The following is a 27,279-nucleotide window of genomic DNA, read 5'->3' on the forward strand; positions in this document are numbered from 1 at the left end:
CTTTTTAAAGTATTTGAATAAGTCGAGTTCAATTTGAGCTGGAAAAAAAAAAGCCTCTGGAAGGCTGTTTATATCATCACTGTGAATCTCTTACATATCTTAATTATTTGAAAGTTCAAAAATTTTGAAATGCTCAGACAACAGAATTTAGGAACAAAATAAAGGTTTTTAAAAAAACTTTTCTAAACAAACACAATTTTATTTGGTCTATTGATATTATAAAAGAAAGAAAGAGAGAGAGAGAGAGAGAGAGAGGGAGAGAGAAAGAAGTTAAAGAATATTTGAATCTATTATCTGAATATAAATCTTTATTAAATCAATCATTTAAAAATTGCTCTGTCAGTTATAGCAAGGGTGAAATCCCCTTTTTATTAACTAAACCAAGCCAATGAAAGCTTTGCATCCTGTGCTAAATTTATTGTTTACATTAATATATGCAAGAAATCTGTCAGCGTAAAGTTCTCATATTCCTAAACCCAAACTTGGTTCATGCTTTTTCCATATTAATTAATTTTTATTGAAGAAAAATTATTCATGGTTTATGCATGTTTTTTCTTTTGTGCACATTTTCCATATCTTGTTCTATTAATACATTTAATAATATTTTGATCCATTTTTTTTGAGTTCACTGTGCCCTAATTTAGGCTATAGTATGGAAATGTATAGAAATTCAAGCCAATTCTCTCTCCCTAGAGGAAAATGTAGGCAGAAAAAACTTTCCTATCTTGATCACTATATTCTTAGTTTGTTTAAGACAACTTCAATCTCAAAATAAATTATTTGTGAGGGAAAATAATTCTGTTGGGTAAAAAAATTGTATCCTGTATTTAATTATTGCCATTTTTTAAAATAAATTAAATGATGTAGAACATTGAAGGTTTGTGGCAGTTTTCACAAATTTAAAACAAGGCTTTTTTTATCTATTATTTTTATCGCCTAGTTTATGAAGCCATATTTGATAAGAGAGAGGACTTGAAAGAAATGGATAGAAATGAGCTCCCTAAGTTTTTCAGAGACTGTGGTCGTTTTCCAACGCAAAAGGAAATTAATAAAACGACGAAACTGGTATTGCAAGGTAGGAGATTTTTAGAATAGTTTGTAGATTGTGTAGAAGCTACAGCAAAGGGTATTTTTAGGCAAATAATACTTTGAAAGAGTGCTTTATTTTTTAGTTAATACAAATAAATAGCAATAAATAAAAAGCATTTTATTTATATGGTGTTTAGAGTTTATTTATCTGAGGAAGTTGTGGATAAAAACCACCATCACTCAAGTGACAGCTCCTTAAACACCATAGTTATTTTTAAAAACTTTTAAAATTTTGATATTTTCATCCTACTTTTCAACACATTATCAGGTCAGATTACATGAGGTGCAAAACAAAAACATATATTAACAAGATCCAGAGCTTCAAAAGCTGAAGGATGAGAATTTTGGAAGCATTCCCAAATGTCTTTGCATATTTCTTTCTACCACAAGCAGAAGGGGACTGTTACACCTTTTATCTTGATGAGACCTTGAGTAGAAGTTGTTGATTATTCCCTTCTGTAACTATGCAATCCCCTGTTTCTAAAATGTAGAACACTTTACAATGTATTATTGTTATGCAAGATCAATTGCGATGTGCTTTCATTAGCCTTATTCAAGTGTGGAATGTTTTAGTCACTTATTTCAATGCACACTTACTGTGTTTTGTGTTTGTTTATATATTTCTGTTTATTGACACATTTATAGATGAATAATATATAAAAACAATTATAGAATCTGTTATATGTATGTGGAAATGGAAATGAAGTTATTAATAAAAAGAAAACAATATCTGAACCTATTGATCCCGGTCAAGTGATCCTTACCCTTGCCTCTGCATGCATTCGCTCTCAATCTCTAAAGAGATTAAATCCAAGAACCAGAAGACATTACTAACTAGGATTAAAACATATCTTTGTCTTAAAGATTAAGCTGTGCATGTCTAAATAGATACAGTGCATTACTCATTAAATTAGTTATGGTTCCTCTGATAGCTCCACCAGACTAACTGCAAACAAGATTTGCAGCTGTGGGAACAATCAACTCCAATATCCCAACCAAATAATATGTCTAGATAAGGAAAAGAGAAAGCTAGTGTAATAGGTTATTTTGTTTCATTTCATTTTAAAGACTTGCCCTTTTCTATGATGTAAGCCTACACACTTACCATACTGGAATAATAATTTTTAAAAAAATCATACTTTTACAGCATAAGCAAGAAAAAACAAAGCCATGCCTTCGTTCTAAAATCATGAAAAACAAACTCTTTAGCTTTTGTCCACTAACTCTGGAATAATCACACCCAATATATAACCTAAATAATCCACCCAAACTCAAAGTGCAAGCAACACTTTTATAAACAGGCATGATGACCATGTCCCTCTTTATTTGGGCCAATCAGGAAGCTGCAGGGATGAGCAATTGTTACATTTCCTTTGTTTTGAAAGCAAGGACTACCAGGTATAGGCTGCAATAATCTGGACCAATAGAGAATTGCAAATAGGTATAGAGAATCTAACTCTTTCTGTCCAGATCTGGTGGTTCTACCTTCCCACTCATTACAGTTCCACCTTCTCACTGTTACAATTCCTCCCTAACCCCTTCTTGGTGCCCACTGCTGAGCCCAACCAGCCTCAAAATACAAATAATTTGTGACTCCCTAGATTTCCAGGTGATTATAGATTTGAGGTGTATCCAGCAAAACCGAAATGGCAACTGTGGCTTAGGACCATCTCTCTTGTTATCAACTTGGCTGGACATTAAGTTTGGCAGGAGAGGACCTTTTAAAGATATCCATATATAGAGAGTCCTTTTTACAGGACACTTGGGAGAGACATTCTCCTCCAATCCTCCAAAAGCACTTCTTGGAGACTTGTATTTAGCCTCTACTCTGTTTCCTTTTAGAAGAACTGTTAAGGGACCTTAACAGTTATTCCTTAGCCAAGCCTTTAAAGTTAATAATTTTAGAATATGTAGTTTTAATTATGTTATTTTCATATTTTGTTTTACCTTGCATTTCTGATTTAATTCATGTTGTTAGTTATTGCTATGAATGAATGGAAAAGTGAGATAAACATCGCACAAATAAACGTGAATAAATAGCTTCTCATAGCCTTCTGAATGAGAATATGTATAGTGTATGAATGCATTTTCAGTATAATGCTTAAACATCTTGTGTAATACCAAAATAACCACACTTTGTCATTTGAACCTGCTTTCCAGTTGAGAAAGATTTAGTACCATTTAGTACCTTTTCAGTACAGACACCTCAGCTGACAGCTCTGTCACCTGGTTTCAGATGATCCTTAAGACACTTGGATGCTCCTTGAAAATTGCGTTGTTTGCCTAAAGTAATTTGTGTGCAAGCCTGTTTCAGGATTTTCTGCTGATATTTTAGCGCCGTTATACCATTTTTGCTACTTTCAGCAGAATAATGTTTTTCACTGAAATCCATTAGACTTGCAGCCTAATCCTATTTATATTTATTAAGAAATTAGTTCCATTGAATGCCATTATTTTTAAGTGTCATAGAGTTCAGTCTTAAAATTATTTAAGTAAGTATACTTTACATCATGTGAAGAATGCACACAAAAGAATTGGGTGACAGGTCTGCAGAATTTAATTCATTTTAGCTTCTTTTCATGAGATAAGAATATTCTATGGGAGCCACTATAGTTTTGAAAAATTATCCAAAGCTTCTCTTGTATGCAGTTGATGAATTTTGTTGGTTTGATTGGTTATGAAGTTGATATTCTGGACATTTTCTGAAAAATAGACTTTAAACTAGAATGGGGAGTGGATGCTAGTATTCATGGAAATTAGACTTTTAATGGAACAGTCATATCTAGTCATACAAATTGGGTTCATGCAAATCCTGGTTATTTGAGACTGGAGTGAGATGGAGTAATATAGAAGTTGGCATTCCAGGCTATTGCTGTAGTTCTTCCTGTAAAGGAATTAATAAACCACTGAAAATTAGTTCATAAACATTGTGATAGATTTTCCTAACCATCCTGCTGTTTCTGTATTCATTTCTGACCATTGTATTCTATTCCAGCTTTTATGGTCTCCATTTCTTTTCTTTTCTGAATAGTATTTTAACGTGTGTGTGTGTGTGTGTGTGTGTGTATGTGTATGTGTATGTGTGTGAGAGACAGACGTTTACTATATTTTTAAAAACCATAGTAGAGGTGCAGGTTGAATTTCTAGCAGCCTTGGTTAATTTATATCACTACCCCTAAGTATTTTATATATTTTAATGATAGATAAAATCCTTGCTGCCTTTTTAGAGTAGCTAATGTTCCCTAAATTCTGTTTACCTTAAATGACTTCTTTTATATTTCAGTCTGATTCTTGGTGTCATAATGGTAGTGTTAATTGTAGCATCCCAAAGGCTCTTAGTATTCATCAAATATTTGATTTACATTTTCTAATAAAGATTTTGGAATGCAGGAACAGGAAGCTTATCTTCTACCATGATGCCTACTACTGTCTCCTTCATTAACACTGTGAATGTTTTTTTCTAAAAAAAAAATAAAATCTGTAATTGAATACACTAGGATAATTTTGGAAAATTAGTTTAATTATCTGATCAATTCTATTGGGAAACATTGCATCTTTTATTATAACTGAATGTATAAATGTTTTTTTTTAATCCCTTAACTTTGATTTTTTTTTTAAACAAATGTTTAAATCTGGGATTCTCAAACTGGATCATAACCATTTGGGGTTCATGAACAAAGTAGAGAAGGATTGCAATTTTTTTTAAAAAATCCCTGCTCAGTCATATGGCAAACTCTGAGCATTTTCAAAACTCTCTCTTTGCTCTCACATTATCTGTGTAAGCTTGCAAGTTTGAGTGCCCCTGTGATACGTAGATTAAAAAGTTGTTATTAAAAATAAGTGGTATGTTTCTTTATTGTCCAGCCCTAATCCCAATTAAATCATTCACTTTATGAATGGCTGAGTGGTTGCATAAGTTCATTTATCACTTTAGGTGGTTATACAGTTCTCAGAGCAGAAGTCAATTATGTCAACAAAGGCCAGGAAGTGTAGGGTGGAGTCTGCTGAAACTCAGGAAAGATACAGCAAGATAATCACCAAACATACAATCAAGCAGTAAACAATGCCCTAATCAAGGAACTACCAACGGGGGGGGGGGGGACCTCCACGCCACCAACACTGGTAGGGCATGCCATTGTATATAAACAGAGCAACCTCACTCCATCTAACTGAAGATGTTACCTAGTCAGGTAATGAAACATTTGCAAAAAAACAACCAAGCTCAGAGAACCCCAAGGACTCCACAGTTCAACCCCGAGCTACACATATTCTCTTCTATGGATATAAGAGTTTGATTCATTGGGAAGGCTACCAAGACACTAAATATCCTTAAGGGGCGGCAATTGATATGCATGCACTTTACTATTTTGCTATTTCCATTTGCAGTGGAAATCAAAGTGATCTGACCTGGCTGGTTGAATGCTAGTGTTTCATCAGCTGCCAGTGAACAGAAATCCACTTTTGATTGTGGATTCACAGTAGTCTGCAACAAAGATTCTTCTCTAGCACACTGTATGGCCAAATTAGATACTGTGAAGCTGAGGGTCTAAATTTTACTGTTGAATCTTGTTTGGGAAGACAAACAGAGTATCTTATTTTCATTTTACACCTGCGTTAAAAGGCTTGCATTGGTTGCCAATCTAATATGAGCCTGATTCACATATTGTATTGATATATAAAGATCCCTAAACAACTAGGGATCAGGTTACCTTCTTTAGCGGAATCAACCTTTTAGACATTTACATTCTTTTCCTTGTGTTTTACTTTCTGTGCTCTGGCTTGAAGAATGACTATTAGTGGCATTTCTTATCAAAGGTGGCATTTGCCCTTAGAATGTTTGTGTTGTTTTGGTGTCTTTGATTCAGAGTTGACTCCTGGCAACTGCCTGGACTAGTCCCTGCAGTTTTCTTGGCCAGATTTCAGAAGTGGTTTGCCATTGCCCTTCCAAGGGCTGAGAGAGAGTGACTGGCCCAAGGTCACGCAGCTGCATTCATGCCTAAGGTGGGACTAGAACTCATGGCCTCCCGGTTTCTAGCCTGATGCCTTAATATACCAAACTGGCTCTCCACCCTTGAAATGACTTCTCCTTTTATCATATGCCAGGGTCCACCCTGGATTATGTATGTGTGATAGGCACATAGTTAACACGTACCTTTTCATGTTGCTGTTCCTCAACTATTAACTCCCCTCCCCCCATATTTGCTTCTTGTTTTTTAATGGATTGTTTGGATTCTGCTTTCCTAGAACTGTGTAAATTAGACCTGATTAAATTCAAAGATGACATATTTCAATTAGAGATTGATATTCAAGAACTAGCTGATTCAATTCAAGCAATTTGAAGAGATGAGATTTGATTTGGAACAAGATCTTTCCATAGACTGTAATCGGAAATAATGAAAACACCTACAGCTTTTTCATTCTTTTATGTTGGAGAAGATGATAGAAGGCACTAACTTTTGTAAGGGTTTAACCCAATAATTTTTGAAATATTACTCTGCACCTTTTTTAAAGTAGAGATAACAGTATGAAGCTGATTAGCCCCACTGGAAAATCTTAGGCTTTTCTGGACAGGATTTAGTTGCATTAGAGTTGTGGTTTGTTGGTTACTTAGTTGACATAAGCATCTGAGGTACTATGCCAGAGAGGTAGGCAGGTTAGATAGAAAGGTGCTGCACACAGAAAGTGGTATGTGTAGTTTTGCAGCCCATACTCGCTTTGAATTATATCTTGTCCTCCAAATCCAGATCCAGAGCCTGAATCTTGAAGTACTTCCATGATGCTGTTATCAGAATAGTATATACAGTCCATCTTCTCTTAAACTCTCAGAGCAAAAAGATTACAGATGTTATATTATGTCATTCCATGTACAGGGTTTTACATGATTTCCACCCTGCTCTTGTATTTTTACACACTGTATATCCTGTGTGATATTTTTACTTATATTGACCACCAGGGGGTACCACATTACTGGTTTCCTCCTTACTGAGAATCGTGAGGTGCAGATAGCCAGATGTTATTCTATGGGGTTACCAGTACAGAGTTTGAACTCCATAAAATAACAACAAGGTGTCCATGTCTGACCATTCCAAATGAGGGTGAATCTGGTAACATGGTACCTCCTGGTGGTCAGTGTTCCATGATGCTGAATTCTGACAGTGTAAATTCTGTGCATAGACATAGCATATCTGATAAAGAATGACCTTTAGCACCTTCTGCAACATTATTCCTGATTGGAAAGCCTGTATAATTTAAGGTGCCTATGTCTACTTAGCACTTTCTCAGTTTATGGCAGAGGAAACACATATTTAATTGGAAAGGAAGCAGAACAGAGGGATTCTTTAATTTTTTCCCCCTTACAATGTGTTAATCAAGGTGTTGTTACACTTAAAGCAGAAAGTCTAGTACTGGAGATGCTGGCCCTTTGATCCCAGTAGTACCACATAAGCTACAAGCGTTGGAAGTATCTGATTTAATCAGAGCTGCGACTAAGAGTAACAGTGTATTTTGCATTGTCTGAGAGATCCAGGAGCCAAACGAGTTCCATCTGGCTTTATATAACAGTTGGTTCTGGCCTAACGCATTCCAATCAACTTCTTCAAAGCTCATCTTTATTTTGGCATAAGATAATTTGCTATTACAGCAGGGGACATATAGGAAATTTCTGCATTTCCTTGCTGTATGAGTTGGAATCAGCAAACTTTTCAGACATTTTTTTTTGGAATGTCACCAGGGCCAAAGCATTAAAAAGTTTATCTTTAAAGTAATAGTATGAAAATAATATTTAGAAAATACACAGAATTAATAATTACAAATTTTCCCTGTTAATTTCTTGCAAGGATTGCTTTATTTTTCAAATTCACAAGTCATCATTTCCACTAGTAACTGGCAAGGTGGGAATAGTAGAAGTAGATCATAGATGCCATAGGAGATGACTAAATGTTAAAAACATATGATTAATGAATATCCTTAATTTATTAATTTGATTCAATCCCTCCCATGAGAATAACAGTTTGAAAGCATTCTTACTTACTGTAAAGTTCATATATTCCCAGTGGGAATTCACCAATTTTATTAGGTAAGGAAAATCCAATTTTAACACCAAGTTAAGCATTACTTGTGGGACAGCATTAAAAGAGTAGTAATTCCCAAGATTGTTACTCCTTCTGTTCCTTCAGATGGAAATAGATGGCTTTCAGCACTGTTTGAAATGCTGTATCCTTTTATTCTTTTCATTTTCAATATGAATGAGCATGAACTACACAAAAGAATAATCAAAAACATGGTTGTGAAGAAAAGCTGTCATTCCTTCTTCAGAAATATGATTCTAGGTAATAAATAGGAAAACGTGGTGCCAATAACCTATATGGAAAGAACGACTTCACAACTTAAGCAGAAGTTAGCTGGGGAACTGGGCTTTTATAAGAAAAATCAGACAACGGACTTCTGGAGGAAGAAATGGAGGAATGAAGACAACTCTGTGAAAAGTGGAGCCAATGAATGCAGCAGAATGAAGAGCTGGTGAGTAGATCAGTTCTTCAATAATTCCTCTCCGGACAAGGAGATGACTTAAGATTGGCCACAAGTGCTCCAGACAGCTGTTCCTCATGAGGAGACTGCAAGACAGCAGTCTCTGGCAGGTTTAGAACTCTGGGAGATGAGGGAATAACCATCTTGCTCAAACTGAGGTTAGCTCCTTTGAAAGGACACTAAGTTCACATACTTCCTTTTCTAATCACTTTGAGAAATTGCTTGTTAACTGCTTTTCAGCTATTAGAAATCTTTGTATCAACAAGTTTGACAGTGCCGGGTGAATTTCCTTTCAGTCCTTGGCAAAAGAAAGTTTTAACTACAAGTTTAAGAACTTAAAAAAAAATTTTTGGAATAAAGAGAATAAGGGTGATTAAACTTTGGTTTTAGAAAGTTACAGATAGACTAAGGATTCAGTTTATAGAGAACAGTCCCATGTATAACAGTGATCCGTTATAATTTTTCTTGAGGAATTTTCATCAAAAGCTGTGGTTGTAGGTAGTGTGTCAGACTTGGAAGAGGCTTAGCTTTATATCTTACTGCTCCATAAAGCTTGCTGTATAACCTTACCTTGCAGCCTCCAGGGCACTTCCTGTGCACTATTTTTGCACTATGTTGGGATCAGCTTTGGATCCGACAGATCTCCAGCTTTTTAAAATTTCTGATTGCTGAATCGATTTATTTCTGACTCTGTTCTGTTTTATTGGAAAATACAGTTAATGCTAGTATTTTCATAAGACCTTGTGGATGGTCCATTTTCATCTTGGCTTCTGAGCAAAAGCCAGCCATCAATCCCATCTGCCATCCAGGTTCAGCATCTTGTTCCTGGAAGTTCTGTCTTTATGTATACGTACTTTAAAACTTATTCCCTATCCTTCCTCCTAATAATCCAGCTTCCCCAGTAACATGCAATCATAGTCAGAGCTATTAGAGCATTCAGGTATAAACTTGAATCCATCCACTATTTCATCCTCATAAGCCACAGGGACTTTTTAATGAGACAGAGAAAGGGTTAGGCAGCCAGGAAGCTTTTGGCAGATTCCAGTGGTTGGACTACATTTTTTAATAATTGATCTTCTCTCATAATACTATTCACAGTTTTTCCCTTTGCAATAATTTATAAAATACAAACAAATACATTGTTCGGAAAAATGTGGAAGGGGAGAGACTAAGGGATTTCTGTTACTCCAAGGCCACTGTTAACTCGGAGCAGGACGCTGAATGTTGGTGTTGGTGTGCTTTGCACGGTCCTGTTGATCAACCAAAGGGACAAGGGCAAGCACTGATTGGCTTACAGAATTCTCTGTGTTTAAGGTCAGCAGAAGTAATGGATACGTTTCAAACTGATTTGTGAGGGACTGAAGCCTAATCAACTGTTCAAGACTGATAGAACATACATTATGATATACTACATATTATTTTTGTTGAATGATCCCTAACTAAAATTCATTTTGTACCTGGAACAATAAACTGAAAACAGAGTAGGATCCAATTTATTATGGGCAAATTTAATACTATGCTAGAATAAAAATCCTTGATGTATTGGTTATTTGTGCTTACCTTTGTCTAGAAGACTTTGCAAGGTTAAACAACTTAATTCACTTTGAAGGACAATTTTATATAAAAATATTACTGTCTATTGATAATGATTTCACAATTCCCAAGGGAGTGTGTATATGGAATTTGCAAGCTAATCAAATAGGTCTTTTCATTCAGTGTAACTCAGAGAGATCCAAAGGAAAAGCAACCTTGAAACCAGCTTATATTCAATTCAAAGTCATTTTAGTTGGAGCACTTTAGCTACCCAGTAGAGTCAAGGCAATGAGTCAGAAGTTTTCTGAAAGAGGGTAAGAACTGAAACAGCTGGATAATTGAATGGATGGTAGGAGACAAAGGTTAAGGCAGCTTGAATTCTATTTTCTCTGCTGGTAGGAGGTCTACTGGGTGGGGGAAGAAATAATGTGTTACAAACTATTGAAACTGCAGCGTGGCATATTATAAAATAATGGACACAGTTAGTTCCTTTGGTGCCTGGAATATCTATTCATCTCTGAGTTTATGTAGGAATTAATTTAAATGATCTTTCCTACTAACTGCCAATCAGTTGTGGTCTTGGTCAGAAATCCCAGTTTTGGAATTAGGCATATATTAGTTTGTAAGACACACACTAAAATCATATCACTTTTATTTAGACAATAATGATTAATTATATAGAAAAGCATATGCTTAGGTCTTCGAGCAGAATGATATTACTTTCCCTTGTTTCAAATAGTCATGAACATCCAGATCGTGTCTGCTGCGATGACTTTGAGGGACCAAGAGTAGTAAACCATGACTGACTCTCAGAGGAATGCTTATATATATATATATATTTATATATATATATATATATATATATATATATGAAACAATCCAAAATACATCTCCCAAGCTGCACAGTTCCATAGAACAGGCATGGATAAGAGAAGAAGTTGTAGCACTCCACCCATCATACATGATCATGCTACAGCAATGCTTGATTAAATATTAACCATTAAATATAGCAATAGCTGTAATCACCACGTAACACAGAGAAGTAAAAAAAAAAAAAGCTCTTTCTGATGAATAGAACACATTGAGCAAAGAAAATACTAAAAGATTATACTCTTCTACCTAGGTAATTGCCACCTTTTTATAACAAAGAGGAAGTGCAGAAGCAAAGGTATAGTCTAAAGCTGCAAGTTTAGAATTCTTTATTAATCCTTAAGGATTAAATGATCAGGTAAAGAATAAAAAATAAAAAGAGATATTGAAGATAACACAGAATATAATTCTCCAGCAAAGAAAGGCAATTTATCTATGATATTACCTAGAGACGGTTTCCAGATACATTTTACCATGACCTAGAGATGATAACATATATTTCCTAGATAGTCTAGCTGCAATTAAAGATCAATATAATTTTATATGTTAGAAGTTTCCAGGTTAGTAGAAGTAATTAGATTACTTCTACATGCTCAACTAATGTTTTTGTGGACAGTTACCTGCTAAACAAGTAATTTCATCTTATGGTTAAAAGAAAAAAAAAAATCAGCAAAAGAAGATAGTGTTACTAATTTAAAAGAAACTCCATACTGCTGACCTGGGGGATTTTAATTAATGGAGAAGTGTGGAGATCCTTTTTAAAAACATCCATACATGCATTGAGAGAATTTGGAAATGAATAAGTATATGTATCAGGAGTGGAAAACTAAAAGATCCCCTATTTTTATGGGGGATTGGGACCAGCACACTTCACAAGCACTAATAAAATAATCAATGTCAGGTTTGTACTTTATATTAAATATAACATGCTTTGACTCTGCACTAGTCCTACTTCAATTTTATTGAAATTTACAGCTATTCTTGCCCAATGTAAGACTAATTTAACCTGCATCCAGCCAACAGATCCTTATTATGGCTTCAGGCGATTGAGACCACACTGCTATCTGGTTCAGAAGTTCAGTGAAGTTTTCTTATTAGTTTATTTGCCTGATAATCTTCTGGTTATGTGTGCGGAACCATGGGATAAATGTCTAAAGCTCTTCTCTTTCAAGTTCATTTTATGGGTAGGGGTAAAATTTCCCTTTCCTTTCTGTACCCTACTGGTGGGTCATTAACATTTCTGTTCAGTTCTAATTATAGTTCTTGTATCTCAGCCATTATGTTATTATTATATTATATTTTATATAATATATATTATATTATATATTATATATAATAATTCTTATTAGTTTATTTGCCTGATAATCTTCTGGTTATGTGTGCGGAACCATGGGATAAATGTCTAAAGCTCTTCTCTTTCAAGTTCATTTTATGGGTAGGGGTAAAATTTCCCTTTCCTTTCTGTACCCTACTGGTGGGTCATTAACATTTCTGTTCAGTTCTAATTATAGTTCTTGTATCTCAGCCATTATGTTAATAGTCTTATTCAGTAGTATGTGAGATTGCATTCATTATCACTGGTGAGTTAAACCTTTATTAAAGAAGAATTCCCTCAGGTCCCATTCTGAAGTTAAGCAATTATTCATTTGGTTTTATCCTTGCAATTAGTTATATGCTGTAGAGCTGATTATTGAGCTTTTATGCCCCCCCGAACAAGATTAACCCACCATGGTAAATAAATGCCTTGACATATCCCAGTGTGTCCAGAAATACATTATTATGTAATGAAATAAGGAACTGCAATGCACTAGTGCTGGGTCCTATTTCCCAGCACAAACACAAGCAAGAGTTCTCGCTGGGTGTGCAGATTAGATGGAAAGGAATTAGGTTTTCTACATCAGATCCAAACTATGTGAATCAATTGGTTAAGATGCTCCATTTCCTTGAAATGGTCTCACTATGTTGTATGAGACATGGGAGAGAGGAGAAGTATAAGATAGGATAAATGTTGGTAGTTTCAGGTTTCTTTGCCATAATATAACCACATGTCAGACAAGGCAAATGTGAAGGTATTTATGTGACCTTGGCTGATCTCAAGAAAGCTAAATGGTATTGGACCTGGTTAATACCTGAATGAGAGATCCTCAAGAAGCACTAGGGCTGTAATCTAGACCAGAAAGATAAAAAACAGCCTGGAAAAAGGTGAACCACTTCTGTGTTGTTGGCCAGAGGAAAGATCAATTTGTCCATATAGTTACCAGAACAAGACTTTACTTTCTTTTCTTAGGTCCTTATACTTTCTCTGTCCCTTTCCTCTAAATATATGGAAGTGTCCAATTGCTTTATTTTATTTATATTTTATTTTTTTTAATTGTTTTGTGTCTTTAAGCAAAATGCATTCCCTAATAATTTTGCATGTAAATAGTGGGAGGGAAAATAGCTAGTTTATAATTAATTTAAAATAATTTAATTGTCTATCACTGTTTTCTATATATGAAAAAGTTAAAAAGGAAAGTGAAAATATACCATTTCAGTATACTTACAATTGTGGAGTCCTTGGGATTCTCTGAGCTTGGTTCTTTTCCTGCAAACGTTTCATTACCCAGCTAGGTAACATCTTCTGTGCTAAAATGGGATGGGATTTGCTCTCTATTTATATACTTATGCCTTGCCAGTGTTGGTGGGGGTGGGGGTTTTGTTTTATTCCTCTGGTAGTTCCTTGATTAGGGTATTGTTTGCTGCTTGCTTGTGGGCCCTGTGGTAACCTCTGCTTATCTCAGTGATAATTGCTGGTGAGGAGCTCTTCTGGTCTTTTCTCTCTTTTGAATAGTGTGTAGATGCTGTTTATCTCTATGTGTCTGTTAATTGCTGCCTTGTCTGAATACCAAGCTTCCAAGAATTCCCTTGCATTTTTGGATTTTGCTTGGTCTAAAATGCTGACAGTTTCCCAGTTAAAATTATGGTTATATCTGTCCATGTGTTGTGAGATTAAGGAGTTTTCATGATGTCTTCTGACTGCTAGTTGGTGTTCGTGGATGCGCTCTGCCAGTCTTCTGCCTGTCTGTCCTACATAGTGTTTGTTGCAGTCCTTGCACTGTATGTTGTAGATGACTACTGTTTTTTCTTCTTGTGCTACTGGGTCTTTTGGTTTACTTAAGATATTTTGGAGGGCTTTTGTTGGTTTGTGTGCCACAGAGATGCCATGTGGTTGTAATAGTCTGTTGGTGGTTTCTGAGACGTTTCTGATGTATGGAAGTGTGATCCTTTTCATAGTTTGTGTTGTTTGTGTTGTAGTAGGTTGAGTGGTCAGGCACTTTTTGATAAAGTTGCGTGGATATCCATTTTGTTGGAAGATGTTGTATAGCTGGTCTCTTTCCTTTTTCTGCTGTTCTGGGTTGCTGCAGTGTGTTTGTGCTCACTTGAATAATGTTCTTACACAGCATCTCTTGTGGGAGGTTGGATCATTTGCAGAAAAAGAACCAAGCTCAGAGAACGCCAAGGATTCCACAGTTCAACCCTGAGCTACACATATTTGCCTCCATTGATACTTACAATGATTCATTTTTTTTAATCAGTGGAAGAGGGTGTTCCAATAAAACTGAAACATGAAAAACACTTCATGTTGATTTATTAATTATTTTCATCAAATATGTACACAGTCTCTCTCTCTTTCCAAGGTAGTTACGTTTAACAGGGAAATAGAGTGATCCTTTCCATTCATAAATGTAAAAAACTAAAGCAAGTAGATGAATGAATGTTATTCATAAATAGTAAAATTAAAGTAGGTAGATGACTTTGTGTACCTTGGTGAACTGTTTATTAAAAATGGGGAAATGGATGGATAAATTTTAAGATATGTGACTGCTAATAAAACGGTAGTGGAGAGTATATGGTCAGTTGTGAGGAATGTTTGTTGAAAGACGTTGAAAAGGATGTATTCAGGAGTGTGCTTTTGGGCAAGAGAGTATATGGAAGCTCAGTGAGTCAGGAAAAACTTGAAAGTAAGTTCTATACAGAGGGAATGGTTACTTAAGAAGAAGTATATTAGGTGGTTTGGTCATGCAGAAATAATGAATAAGGATTGACTCACAAAACAAATATATAAGGAAGAGTACCTGTTCTGAGGAGAAGTGCAAGACCAAGAAAATGATGATTTAATGGAGTTGATGAGAACCTCAAAGGAGAGGGATAAAAAGTTTAAAGAACAAAAGACAGTGTATGAAGCAGTATATGGACATTATGGAAGCAAAGATATTTGCAAAGGTAGAAAGATATAATGAATACTGTTGTTATAAACTGGATTTAGCTACAGTATATATAAATTTCATCTTCTGACCTCATGCCTTTTATTTCTTTACTGTATACTATTCCTGGCTTTGCATACTCCAAAAGAGAACACTATGATGTATGTCTGTATGTATATAGATATATATATGAGAATCCTGTTGTTTTAAAGTCAGAAAACATATGAGTGCCTGTATGCCTTTATGAATAAGATATTACTATACAGTACATGGCCCACATTTAGTGTTTATGTTGCTTCATATTAGTGAATGAATAAATTTATTTTAAATATGTCAAATAGACATGTAACCCAAGTATTTTTAATAGTATTTCATTCATGTTCACTATTGCTATATTTGAAAAAGTTAGAAATGTAACCAGTTGTAATGCCTTCTATGTCTTGCCAATAATAACACATTTGGGTACGTAAATAAATCTGCATAGAATAAATTACAAAGTGAATGCAGGCTCCATGATGTATTTTGGTAACTTGCCTATTTCCTGGGAAAACAGGTTTGCTTAGTTAATATCTATAAAGTGACTTGGAACAAGACTACACTTTAGTGCCAAGCACCTTATAAAAAGTTATCATTGTAATGAATTTAGGTTGTTTACTGTTGCATGCCTACCAACTGTTACAAATTTCCCGGGATGCCCTGTTTTTCATAATGTCACGGAGCAAAACATTGCCCTGGAAAATTCTGGATCCTAAAGAGCTGACATTAAACTGCCTTTGAACTGCTTACTGTTGTTCTTCTTAAGCTTATTTTATCTTCTTCTAGGCTTGTGTATTTGATGCCTGTTTGATCAATGGAGAATTTGTCTTGCTCCTGTTGCTAAAAGTGTGATTATTCTTCTGGCCAGTTAAGGTCAGTTTGTTAATGGCAAATTAACATCCTTGGCCAATTGCTGTCGTTGGTAAAGATCTGATGCATCATGAGACAACTTTATAAATGTGTTTTTCCCAATGTTATTTTGCTTATATATTGTAAGCCAAAATGGGTCATGGAATTGGGGCGATAATGAAAGTATTTTTGTCTGAAGATGCAGCAAAGTTGCAAATACAATCTTTTGCTGCCTGATTCTGCCTGTCTTGTTTAAATCTGTTTTAAGAGGGCTGCAGTCCTATACTTTCTTATCTGGGAATAAGCCTCACAGAACTCAGTTGGATTTATATCTGAATAGGTTCACATAGAATTGCATTGCACAAATAATAATTCAGCCAACCATTCCTCCAGAAAAAGTCCAGTAGAGGATTAGTTTTAGTGAGGAAAAAAAAAAATGCTGTAGTTACAGAGAAGTGAATATATATATGTCTCGCAGAATCTAATGAGAGTCACTTCTGCGTAGGTATGTGAGAAGAATGTTTTTCACATTGCTTACTTCTGAGTAGGTATGAAAGGAAAAGAAATGTGCCCTTGCTAATTTTGAAAGGTCTCCTTCTTTAGCTTTGTCCACTTGGCCACATCAAAATTGTATTGTATCTTTCAAAGCTTTTCCCCAAATTGGGCTATAAAAGGTTCTTTTCTCCTTCTGCAAACATAAATCATTATTTGGATGTCTTGTTTGGCTGAAACTATACAGAGATTATTTGTGGTTGGGTATGGGATGGAGTAGCAAACAACAACAAAACAACAGCAACAACGTATTGGGCTATAAAAGGCACAATGAAGTAACCATGACTCTAGTTCTGAATCTGAAATGTAGGTAGGTGTCAGCCCTTCCAGGTAAACCAGACAGAATACATAACCAGATGAGCTAATTCTACTTTATTGTAAGGCTACATTAACAGAATCTTGCAAGTCTGAAAATAAAAATCTCTTGCCATTACTTTTAATAGCCTGATACATTAGGGCGGATCCTTTTTAAGCTTCTTTCTTTTCCCGTTATTCAACTGTGGGCTCCTTCCCCTTTTATCTGATCGTTTCCTAGGCAGCATCTCTTCCCCTTGTCCCTCAAGGTCATTCCCACATGCCAATACATCACCCTCCCCTTCAGACGTATCCCCCACCCTCGAATTCCCAGGAGAAACAGGTTGCTGGCTGTGAGAATTAAATGTAGCTGTGTCACTCCCCTCTTCTCCCATTAAGCCCTCAAGATCACACAAGGTGTCCCCAAAATCATCTGCTCCAGTTGAGGTGACAACTGCCCTTCCCTTGGGAATCTGTTGGTTCCCCCCCCCTCCCCCATGTTCTATATGCCTGTTGTGGAAGGAGCTGATTCATTTCCCCCTACTTAATCTCCTACAATCCCCAAGGCTCCCTCCACTCCATAGAAGAACTCCTCCTGTTTGTCTTGGTCAGCACCTTATTACTGGATGGCCGGGAGGGGTTTGCTAGGACGGGGTTTGTTGGGGTATTGGTTGTGAAAGCAGTGCACCAATTACAGCATGTACATGTCAGTTGCTGCCTCCCATGACCTTTCTGACTCTGGGTAGTTTTTCCAGTGTATAAAGTACTCAGCCAGCTTCCCTCTGTGTTAGAGTCTAACTCCGCTTCTACCTCATACTCTTACTCCCCATTTACTAGAATGGGGGGGGGGTGCCATCTGCGAACATAGAGTGCAGGAGGGAGCCTCTTTCACAAGCAAAGACTGATGGAATACAGAATCAATTTTCATTGACGCTGACAATTGCAAACAAAATGCTTCTGGGTTGAATTGCTTAATCACTGGAAAAGGGGATAAATTCCCTAGGAAAGGGAATAAATGTTGAGTCCAGTTTCTTAGAAGGTTTTGTGGGAAGTTAGAAATTTTGTAGAAAGCCACACCAAATATCCTTCTGAAATTCTAGATCTCTCTTATCTATATGCATCTGCTGTTTTTTTGTATGCAGCCTTTGCTAGTTCAAGCTATTCCTTTAAGAGGCTTTGGGCTGCTTGCCTTTCATGCAGGAAATCTGTGGCATGAGGAATGGCACTTTCTTGTCTGGTTGTTGGCAAGACCCGTGGGTGGAATCCATAAGTTGCCTTGAATGGGGAGTGTGCAGAATTGTTGTAAGCAAATTCAGCAAGAGGTATGAGTTCTCTTGTTGGTAGGAAATATAACATCTTAAATATTGCTGTAATAGTTGGTTAACCTTCTCAGCTTCTCTGTTTGCCTCTGGATGGTGCAAGGAAGACAAATTAATTTTAATATTTAATAAGTGCAATAGGGCCCTCCAAAATTTGGAAGTCAGTTGACCTCCTTTGTGATCACATGATTGACTAATCCTCTATATCTAAAGATGTGGTCCAAAAAGAGTTAAACTCTTTCTTGGGCTGTTGTGAGACCCTTGCATGGAATAAAATGGGCCAATTTGGTAAATAAATCCACTACAACCAGTATGGTAGTATATTCCCACGCTGGAGGAACATCAGTGATGAAATTTAGGGAAATAGTGTCCCATGGTTGCAATGGGGTCTCTAGTAGCTGCAACAGCCCAGCTGGCTCACCAGGGACTGGCTTTGTTCTACAACAGACATGGCAAGAGGAAACATAATCCTTAATGTCTGAATGGATGTGGGGCCACCAAAACTCTCTGAGGGTTCTATGTTAGCTTTTAAATATCCCCCTGTGCCCTGCTGTTTTATTGTTGTGTCACGGCTGTAGTACTTCCTCCCTTAGGGGAAGAGGAACATATAAACATCCATTGTGCAACAGCTGCCCTCCCTCCACTGTGAAAGGTGAAACAGTACCTTGTTGGGCTCCCTGGAGGCCCTGGTGTATGCATCCTGCTGCTGCTGTGCCCTAATCTATTCAAAGAGATCAACAGCTTGTCTCCCTGTTCCCAGGCTTTCGTGTTGGTCTGATTAACAATGTGACTCAAAGTTGCATGGCTGCAATGTTGCTGGGGAGTGGTGGAATTCATACTCTGGCTTGCATGAGAGGTCATCTGGAAGCTTGTTCTGGGAGCCCGGGACATACTGTATGTAAAAACGTAAAAATCTTGAAAGGTCGATTGTTCTTGGGTTGACCAGGAGAATCACTGACTCTTTCTTAGGAGCTGGGATAGTGGTTTTGCAAGCTCAACAAAATGAGGGTTGAATTTCCTGTAGAAGTTAGCAAAGCCCAGAAAGCATTGCACATATTTCAGCCTGGTTTAACCGTGGAGCAGTTTTTTCTAGATTCATGAACAACATATTTTCAGCCATTTTAGATAAATATATACTCGTGTACTTGGATGACATATTAGGGTTAAAGAAGAAATGACAGATGTGAAAAAGAATACCTTGGAAGATCTACAGGATAAAAAGCTGAAACAAGCCTGACCTGATGCAGAAATAATAGAATATAAAGAAATTGTTGAAATACTGGGAAAAAAAATTGTGGATTATAAGACAGAGATGACAGTTAAAGTGGAAATACAAATGATAAGCCAAGAGAATAACTCCTTACTGGATTTACAAAAGAGGTTTGCTAAAGCCTCAAAGAAGCCTTTGAGATGGGAAAAAGAAAATTTGAAGAGAGAGCAAGTTCTGTAACAACATCTGAATGAACTAAAGACTAAGATTGTTAGAAGCAAAAGGAAGGAGTATAAAGTTGGTTTGTTTGAGCAAGGTTGAAACAAGACACGTTTCTATAAAGCTCTGGGAACTGTTCATGGAGTTTTTGCTGAAACCAGGGATGAAATGTTAATGATTTATGGACTTACGTATGAATAAGTGATGGGTTATGTGAAGAAGAGATATTTGCATGTAATGTTATAAGGGGCAAAGAATTACTAAGTTTGTTTGTGCTTGTTGTGATGAAGATGGAAAGTCATTTCTTTAAATATTTTCTCTTTTTCTTCTTTCTTTCTTTTTTTTCTTTCTTATTTGCACTTTCTATTCTCTTTCTTTATTCTTCTTTTATTTCTGATTTTAGTTTGCATTGCCTTTTATTATTGTTATTAAAATTTTCAATAAAATTATTTAAAAATGTTTATTAGATGAATATTTCTTTAGCATTCTTGGGTGAATCAACATATTTTCTGTTGGGCCAACAACTAGACTGCAGAGGATTCCCCAATATGAAATTTGACACACACACACCGGTCCTTTTTCTGGGTTCATGTTTCATAAAGCTATCCAGCATGGTATCAACCAGTAACCTTTTCTGGTTAATCACTTTTATCCCATCAGTGTAAGGAATAAGGATTACTGCTAAGGTTTTGTGTTTTCTCTGAACTATTACAATCACTTGAAAATCTACTCTGGAGGGCCTCCTATGGAATGATGTTGGATTGTGACCAAGAGATCAGTCAAAATTGAGAAGACGCTTGTACAAGTTAGATGTCCTGTTTTCCAGTCTACTGGATTACAATTCCCATACTAGGAGTAAGAACATGAGATTCTTCTGATGCATCACCTACTCTATTGTGTGCATTTATTTTTAACTCAGCTGACAGAGTTGAGCTTGAGTTTGTTGTTAAGGACCCAAAGCCCATCACTATGGGAATTAGGAGGACTTTGAATTTCATGGGCTAGCAATACCATGTACGTTGTTATAAATACACGTAACAAGAACTCTATATTGCAAGGTTATCTGCAACCTTTTCACAACTAAAGCCATTATGGTTGCCGTAGACTTATTACTTAGCTGCCTGTATTCTGCAATCAATTTGTTTTCTTGAAACCTTTGGGACTAAATTTTTGTTATTGTTTTCATGGTAATGTCGGATTCTGAAAATGCTTGTGCTTTCTATAAATGGATGATAAAACTGTTTAAATAAATGATTGGTTATCCTGAAAGTAGACATATATTTGAAAAATGACTTATGAAACAGAAATGTAGTATTGCAAATATGTTAAGTTATAGCCCTCCATATGCAAGATTATAATTGTTAACATTTTGTCCTATTGCCTCTGCTGGCTAGGGCTAATGGAAGTTCAATAGCATCTGGATTTCTAGTAATACATAAAGTAAACAAAGTCTTTAGTAATGTTTATTATAATTTTGTATTATTGTTTAGTTTTATTATACTATTTTTGTATTTTAATCTTTTTATTGCAAGAAGGCAATGTAAGTCGCTTAGAGTCCTGTTGGATTAGAGTGGCTTTTTTCTTTTTTCTTTTGCCTGAAAGTCAGTGTTGATTCCTGGTGGCTGCCTGGACTAGTCCCTGCAATTTTCTTTGGAAGCGGTTTGCCACTGCGTTCTTCCTAGGGTTGAAAGATCATGACTGGCCCAAGGTTATTCAATTGGCTTTGGACCTAAGGTGGGACTAGAACTTATGGTCTCCTGGTTTCTAGACCAATGTCTTAACCACTACACCAAACTGGCTTTCTAGAAAATAAATACGAGTGTACACATGCATGTACATATATGTGCTTATATGTATGAATAGGACCATGATATTATTAGCAAAACCTTTTATTCCTTAAAACTAGTCTTGCTTTCCCAATATGTAGTGTCTGTTAAGTGTCTCTTAAATACTTAGGGGTGGCTTGCTTTCAAATCTTATGTTAGACTAAGATACTGTATGCAGTTCCACAATAATTATGTATATTTAAATGTCTGTGATCTTAATGGGGGAAACCCCACATAAAATTTACAATAAAACTATTTTCAAGCATTTTTAATAGTACTCAGTGATTTTACTATACTACTTTGAAATTTTGCAAATGATTTTTTATTGAAAGATTCTCATGTTTGCCTTCTGTCTGCGATCGAATCTCCTCTCTTCTCTTATTAATCTTTTGCATAACGGGAAGACTAATTAATATTGTGAGCCACAGCTTTCAGAGGAATGAGACCATCAATTTAATATCATTCATCTTTTGTTGCAGACAAATTGTTTATTAATCTTTTGCAAATTATACTCACATTTTAATAAAATACTGTAGATTGGAGAGAATTTCTGTTTGATCATGTGGGTTAGAACTATCATTTTGCACATAATGCAATGCAAACATTAAAAAAATGGTTAGCAATACAGATTGATAGTAATAACGATGCATTACACATACCTCTTCTGTGTACCATATTATCCTCTGCTTCTTCTCCATACTTCTCTGCTTGTAGCCTGAAGAAAAATAAAAAAGAAACTTCCCCTCTTCTATCATACCTTCACTCCCTAAGGATGATCAAAGACTCATATTGGTTAATGGTGTAATAAAAGCTTCCTTAAGATCAAAGCCACTGATATACCTCTCTGTATGATTGAAAAGGATACTGTGCATCACATTTCTTATTGTAGAATCATGCTACTTGTAATTTAGTTTATGATTTTCCATCAAGAAAAAAATACTCTTTTAATCATTTGCTACCAGGTACTTAGCCAACCAACCACTTGCCATTTTAATTATGTATTCATTAGAGCAGTGTTTCTCAACCTTGGGAACTTTAAGATGTGTGGACTTCAACTCCCAGAATTCCCCAGCCAGCATGGTTGGCTGGGGAATTCTGGGAGTTGAAGTCCACACATCTTAAAGTTCCCAAAGTTGAGAAACACTATATTAAAATTATATGAGAGCAAGTGTAGTGTAATGGTTAAGATTCTGGACGAGGAGTGGAAAGATCCAGGTTCTGGCCAATAATTCCCTCTCACCTTGGGACAAGCTAGCTGATAAACAAAAGCCCTTGTCACATCCTGCATTGATAACTTTGCTGTAAGAACTGAGCAAGTGCAGTGCAAAGATAAGCAGATGCTGCAGCCAGGCTGAACAAACGCTAAGAAAACAAAACAGATTCATTAGATGTATAACCTAACTTTTATTCAGGAGCTCAACCCTAATCCTTCCTTCCTTTTCTTCTCTCCCTTGCTATGGAAAAGGAGAAGGGAGAATTAGTTTGCAATTTTTGTTGCACCCATTTACATATTTATTTATTTTGGCATTTTTATACTGCCCATTCAGGCAGGTATGCCTTCTTTGATTGGATCGATTGGATTTTCACTTGAACATTGAATTATTTTGTATAACTGAGCATCCTGGTAGAATTTGCTGCAGTATATCTACAGTATGGTTATTTATGAAATGGAAAACATGTTTTGCTGAGCTTGGAATAGAACATCTCCAACTAAAACATGCCATCTACGCTGCATGGTTTGTGTCCTGATGTAATGAAACAGTTTGAGTATTCTATTTATTATTGGAACAAAACACATTTCAAGTGTTTTAGCTATAAGAAGCAATACAACATAGTATGAATCTTTTGCTCTTTTGTTTTTCATATGAATACTACAAGAGTAGATGGGGCTATAGTCCTCACTGACCACTACCAGCCAGCCTGTTTGCATAAAATCATCCAAAGATATCATTTTTAAAACATTTCTGAAAGAATAGAATTGAAAAAAAAATACTGTAACCAGAACATTCCCCTTTCTTTCTAGAGAATCAATCTTCACTTTGTTAATTAAAGCTCCTGAGCCATAAGGAGAACTAATATATTATCTATATTATTTACCTACTTTAGGAACATTTGGCAGAGAAGAAAATTAATATTATTGTGCTGTACCCAAAGGTGGTGCTTAAATTTTTGCTTTATAATTATAATACACTGGAAAAAGCTGTTCTATAACTAGCAAATAAAATACATTCTGAAACGCTCAGAAGAGGACAAGAGCAATCACCCAAAGCACATAGCCTTACACATAGCCATACACTTAGCCGTAAACACACACATGACCATATGCACAGATAGCAGAAGTTAAAGAGAAGAAAAACTGAACAGCACAGGAGGACAAGAAGCAACACAGAATCTTTCGTTATGGCTTAATTTTATAATGCTGTTTAGAAATTCAACATAGCAATGGAGCACAGAAACACATACAGTATAATAAGGCTCAAAACAACTAAAGTAACATGGTATTAATTTTTGCTTTTACACGGGCTCAACAGCATTAGCAACATTTTTGTGTGAAACCCAGTAGAAGCTGCCACCACCTACCAACATGACCTTCAGCTTTCCTATAGTAAAGGCTTTAAAAAATAAAAGCAATAACTTGCCAAGTAGTTTGGCAGGAATGCAACTACAAGCAATCTTCTGTATGGCCATGTGCTTAACTGCTGTTTTTTCTCAACACTCCATCACCCATAGCAGCAGGCATGTAACTAGTTCCTGCCGCTATACTGGTTAGACTAGAAAAAGGTTGAAGAAAAGCAATTCAGCCGTAAGTCCCAACACAACATCCAATTAAATCGGAGGCATTGTTGGAGTAGGCAAGTAATGTCACTCAAAACACTAAGTTTTGTTCTAATCCCAAAACAAGCCTCTTGAAATGTGAGCGCTCAAAGGCTGAAAAGTGTTGCATATCAGAAATTTACATTATATTAAACTTATTGAATGAGATAGTATAAATATTGATTTTTTGGGGTGGGTATATTTTAAACAAAAGGAAAAAGTAAGTGCCTTTTCTCATCCTTCATATTTTGAAGGCTTTCTAGTTTAATTTTCTGCTCCTTTTTTGACATGCTGTTTTTCTTTCATTATTTGGGACTATTCATGAAAACAGTGTTCGTGCAGTAACTGAAACCATCTTCAACCACTGCTGGTCGAAGCCTCAGTCCAAGTTACAGTATGTGAAAAGGCACTCCCTAAACAGTTAATAGGATCTGGGAAGCGTTGTTAGCTCTTGCATAATATGCTCACATATTGCAGTACCATCCTTTTCCTTCTGTTACAGAACCATAACGGGACTGTATTTTGGCAGAAGAAAGGTGCTATATGACTGGCATTCTCCAAACTAGCAGTTCTAACTTCTTTTATTTGTTTTTCCTAATTACAAACCTTTGCTGACATGCCTTGAGATGCCTTTTTAAGCAATTTCACCTTTCAGCTGCTATAATCTCGACCTTATGAATCTTTATTAATGTGCTTATAGATATATTTCTACTTAAGAAGACATTGTAATTAAGCAACAGATGCTTCATTAATTTAGGAATAAAGGCTGTGTATGTTGGCTCCCCTTTTCTTAGCATATGAATGCAGCAGTTTTCACTTTGATGAATGAATTGCTCTGTTTACAGTTTTTATTACTAATGAACTGGACTCCTCAATAAAAATGACATGACAAAAATATATGACATTCACTTATTTCATCCTGAAGAAAATAAACCCCATTACCAAAATAGTTTCTGTGATAATAATTTCAGAGCGTATATATTTAGGAGCTCTTTGCAGTCATTAAACTAGTTTGGACCAGAATCTTTGGCTAAAATGTAGCTTCATTTATTTCAGCTTGCCTCAACATGGACCAGAACTCCAATCTGTCCCCACTTTATAGTTTAAGATAAGAATTCAGGTTCAATATATCTGGAGGACTTTAGCTTGTCAGACCTGGATTCTTAACATGTATTTGCTAGACTGGATAGATTATATATTATGTTGCAATTTTTTATGTAATATTTTATATAATACAGCCATTATGTATTACTTCATATATTAACTTTTCTTTATATAGCAGAAAGGTTTGTATTTATTATGGTAAGAAAAATATTAAACATGTCAGGTTATATATATAACAGTGGGTAAAGATTTTATTAATTGCTTTTTGTAAAATGTTGCATGCTTATTACAATAAAGAGCAGAGGTAGTAAAGCTCATCTTGGAGAACTCACATTGTCATGCTTGTTTTGTGACCTTCTAATGTTTCTGACCCATGGTCAACAAGTGCCTATGACCACTGAAGAATGTTTTCAGAACTAAATTCACAACTAAATAAGACAAAGGTAAAGTAATTATAGTTACAGAATGTTCCCACCCAGTTTATCATCTATTATAGTTTTGCTCAGAAGTCAGAAGACATATTTTTGATGTACCATGTACCAGAAGACAGGACTAGAGATAATGGTTGGAAAATACTGAGGAGCAAAGCTTGGCTAAATGTTAGAAGAAACCTTTTAATGGTAGTGGCTGTTTAACAATGGAATAGCCTATTTAGAATATAATAGGCTCTCCTTCTGTAGAGATATGATGGCTATGTGCTAAACCATATTAACAGAGAGTTGGACTAACAGCTCAAATATGTCTCTTCACTGTATGATTTTATGTGACTAGTACTTCTGCCTCATGCTGTTATGCATTGGGTCATCAGTTATGAATGCTGGCAGTGATGTATTTCTCCTCCTCATCTGACTTCCTTTTAATTTGAATGGATGCTCTGACTCATATCATAAATATATACATTCAATTCCTCATATTAAAAACTGGCAGAAACTTGTTCTCTTATCTCCCAGAATCTAGTATCAGTTTGATGCTGTTACAGCTGAATTGGGAAATCCTGTACTGTATACTGTAGCTATGAGAGATAACAGTAACATGCTCATTCTCCGTATGATCTCTCTTTTAACTAGTGACTCTTCCACATCTTGTGGCAATGGAATTCTAGAGATAAATTAAATGTTATACCATTGAAATTGTTTTTCACAAAGAAATCTCTGCTTTTTTTCAGATTCCGGTTCAAAAAACATAAGCATTAATAAGACTCAAGTACTTGACATGGCATTCATGTTGTATCCCCCTGTTGGTCTCAAATTAGCATCAGCAGCTGCTCCTCGGTCAACCTGGGTGAAACCAATTGTTGATGGAGAAGATTCGTATATGTATTTAGGTAAGCGTTTTTAAATGGATTCTTTTTCAAGAGTATTTTTTAACTTAAATTTCTACAATATCATTTATCATCGCACAGACCTGTTATTTCCTTTTGTAAATGGAAAACAGAATTTGATAGAGTCTATTTAGATCTCTCATGTGCCACACCACCAACCTTTTAAACTAACCTCAATTTTGTTACATTGTCCTCACCAGCTGAATGTCCCAAATGCTTTCAGTGTGGTATATCAACATACTTGCATGTTTGAAACTTGCAGATAGCATCTTCAGCCAATCATTGCTCAGTCTGAGGTAGTATGAGCTAGTATAAATTTAAACATTTAGAAGTTACCAAGACAATAATCAGATGCAGACTGGTCCACCTTCCATAAAAGAGGAAAGGTTCAGTCTTTTATATTTATTTACAAGCAGAAGGAAACGGACAAGAGTTTTGCTTCCAAGACCCCCTATATAAAGGTGTCTAATTT

General features: G+C 35.8%; 1 protein-coding gene across 1 annotated transcript in view; it reads left to right on the plus strand.

Moving 5' to 3' along the window:
• The window catches only part of IQCM (IQ motif containing M), a 103,233-nt gene that overhangs the window by 57,419 nt on the left and 18,535 nt on the right, over positions 1–27,279 (plus strand). The window contains exons 8-9 of the mRNA XM_088133247.1: positions 941–1,075; positions 26,652–26,810. Coding sequence (XP_087989373.1) covers positions 941–1,075; positions 26,652–26,810 — 294 coding nt within the window. The remainder of the gene's footprint in view (positions 1–940; positions 1,076–26,651; positions 26,811–27,279) is intronic.

Source organism: Python bivittatus, unplaced genomic scaffold (assembly GCF_059951505.1).
Source record: "Python bivittatus isolate LINGU-HERP-01145 unplaced genomic scaffold, Pbiv_v1 ctg000070_np1212, whole genome shotgun sequence".
Classification (NCBI taxonomy): domain Eukaryota; kingdom Metazoa; phylum Chordata; class Lepidosauria; order Squamata; family Pythonidae; genus Python; species Python bivittatus.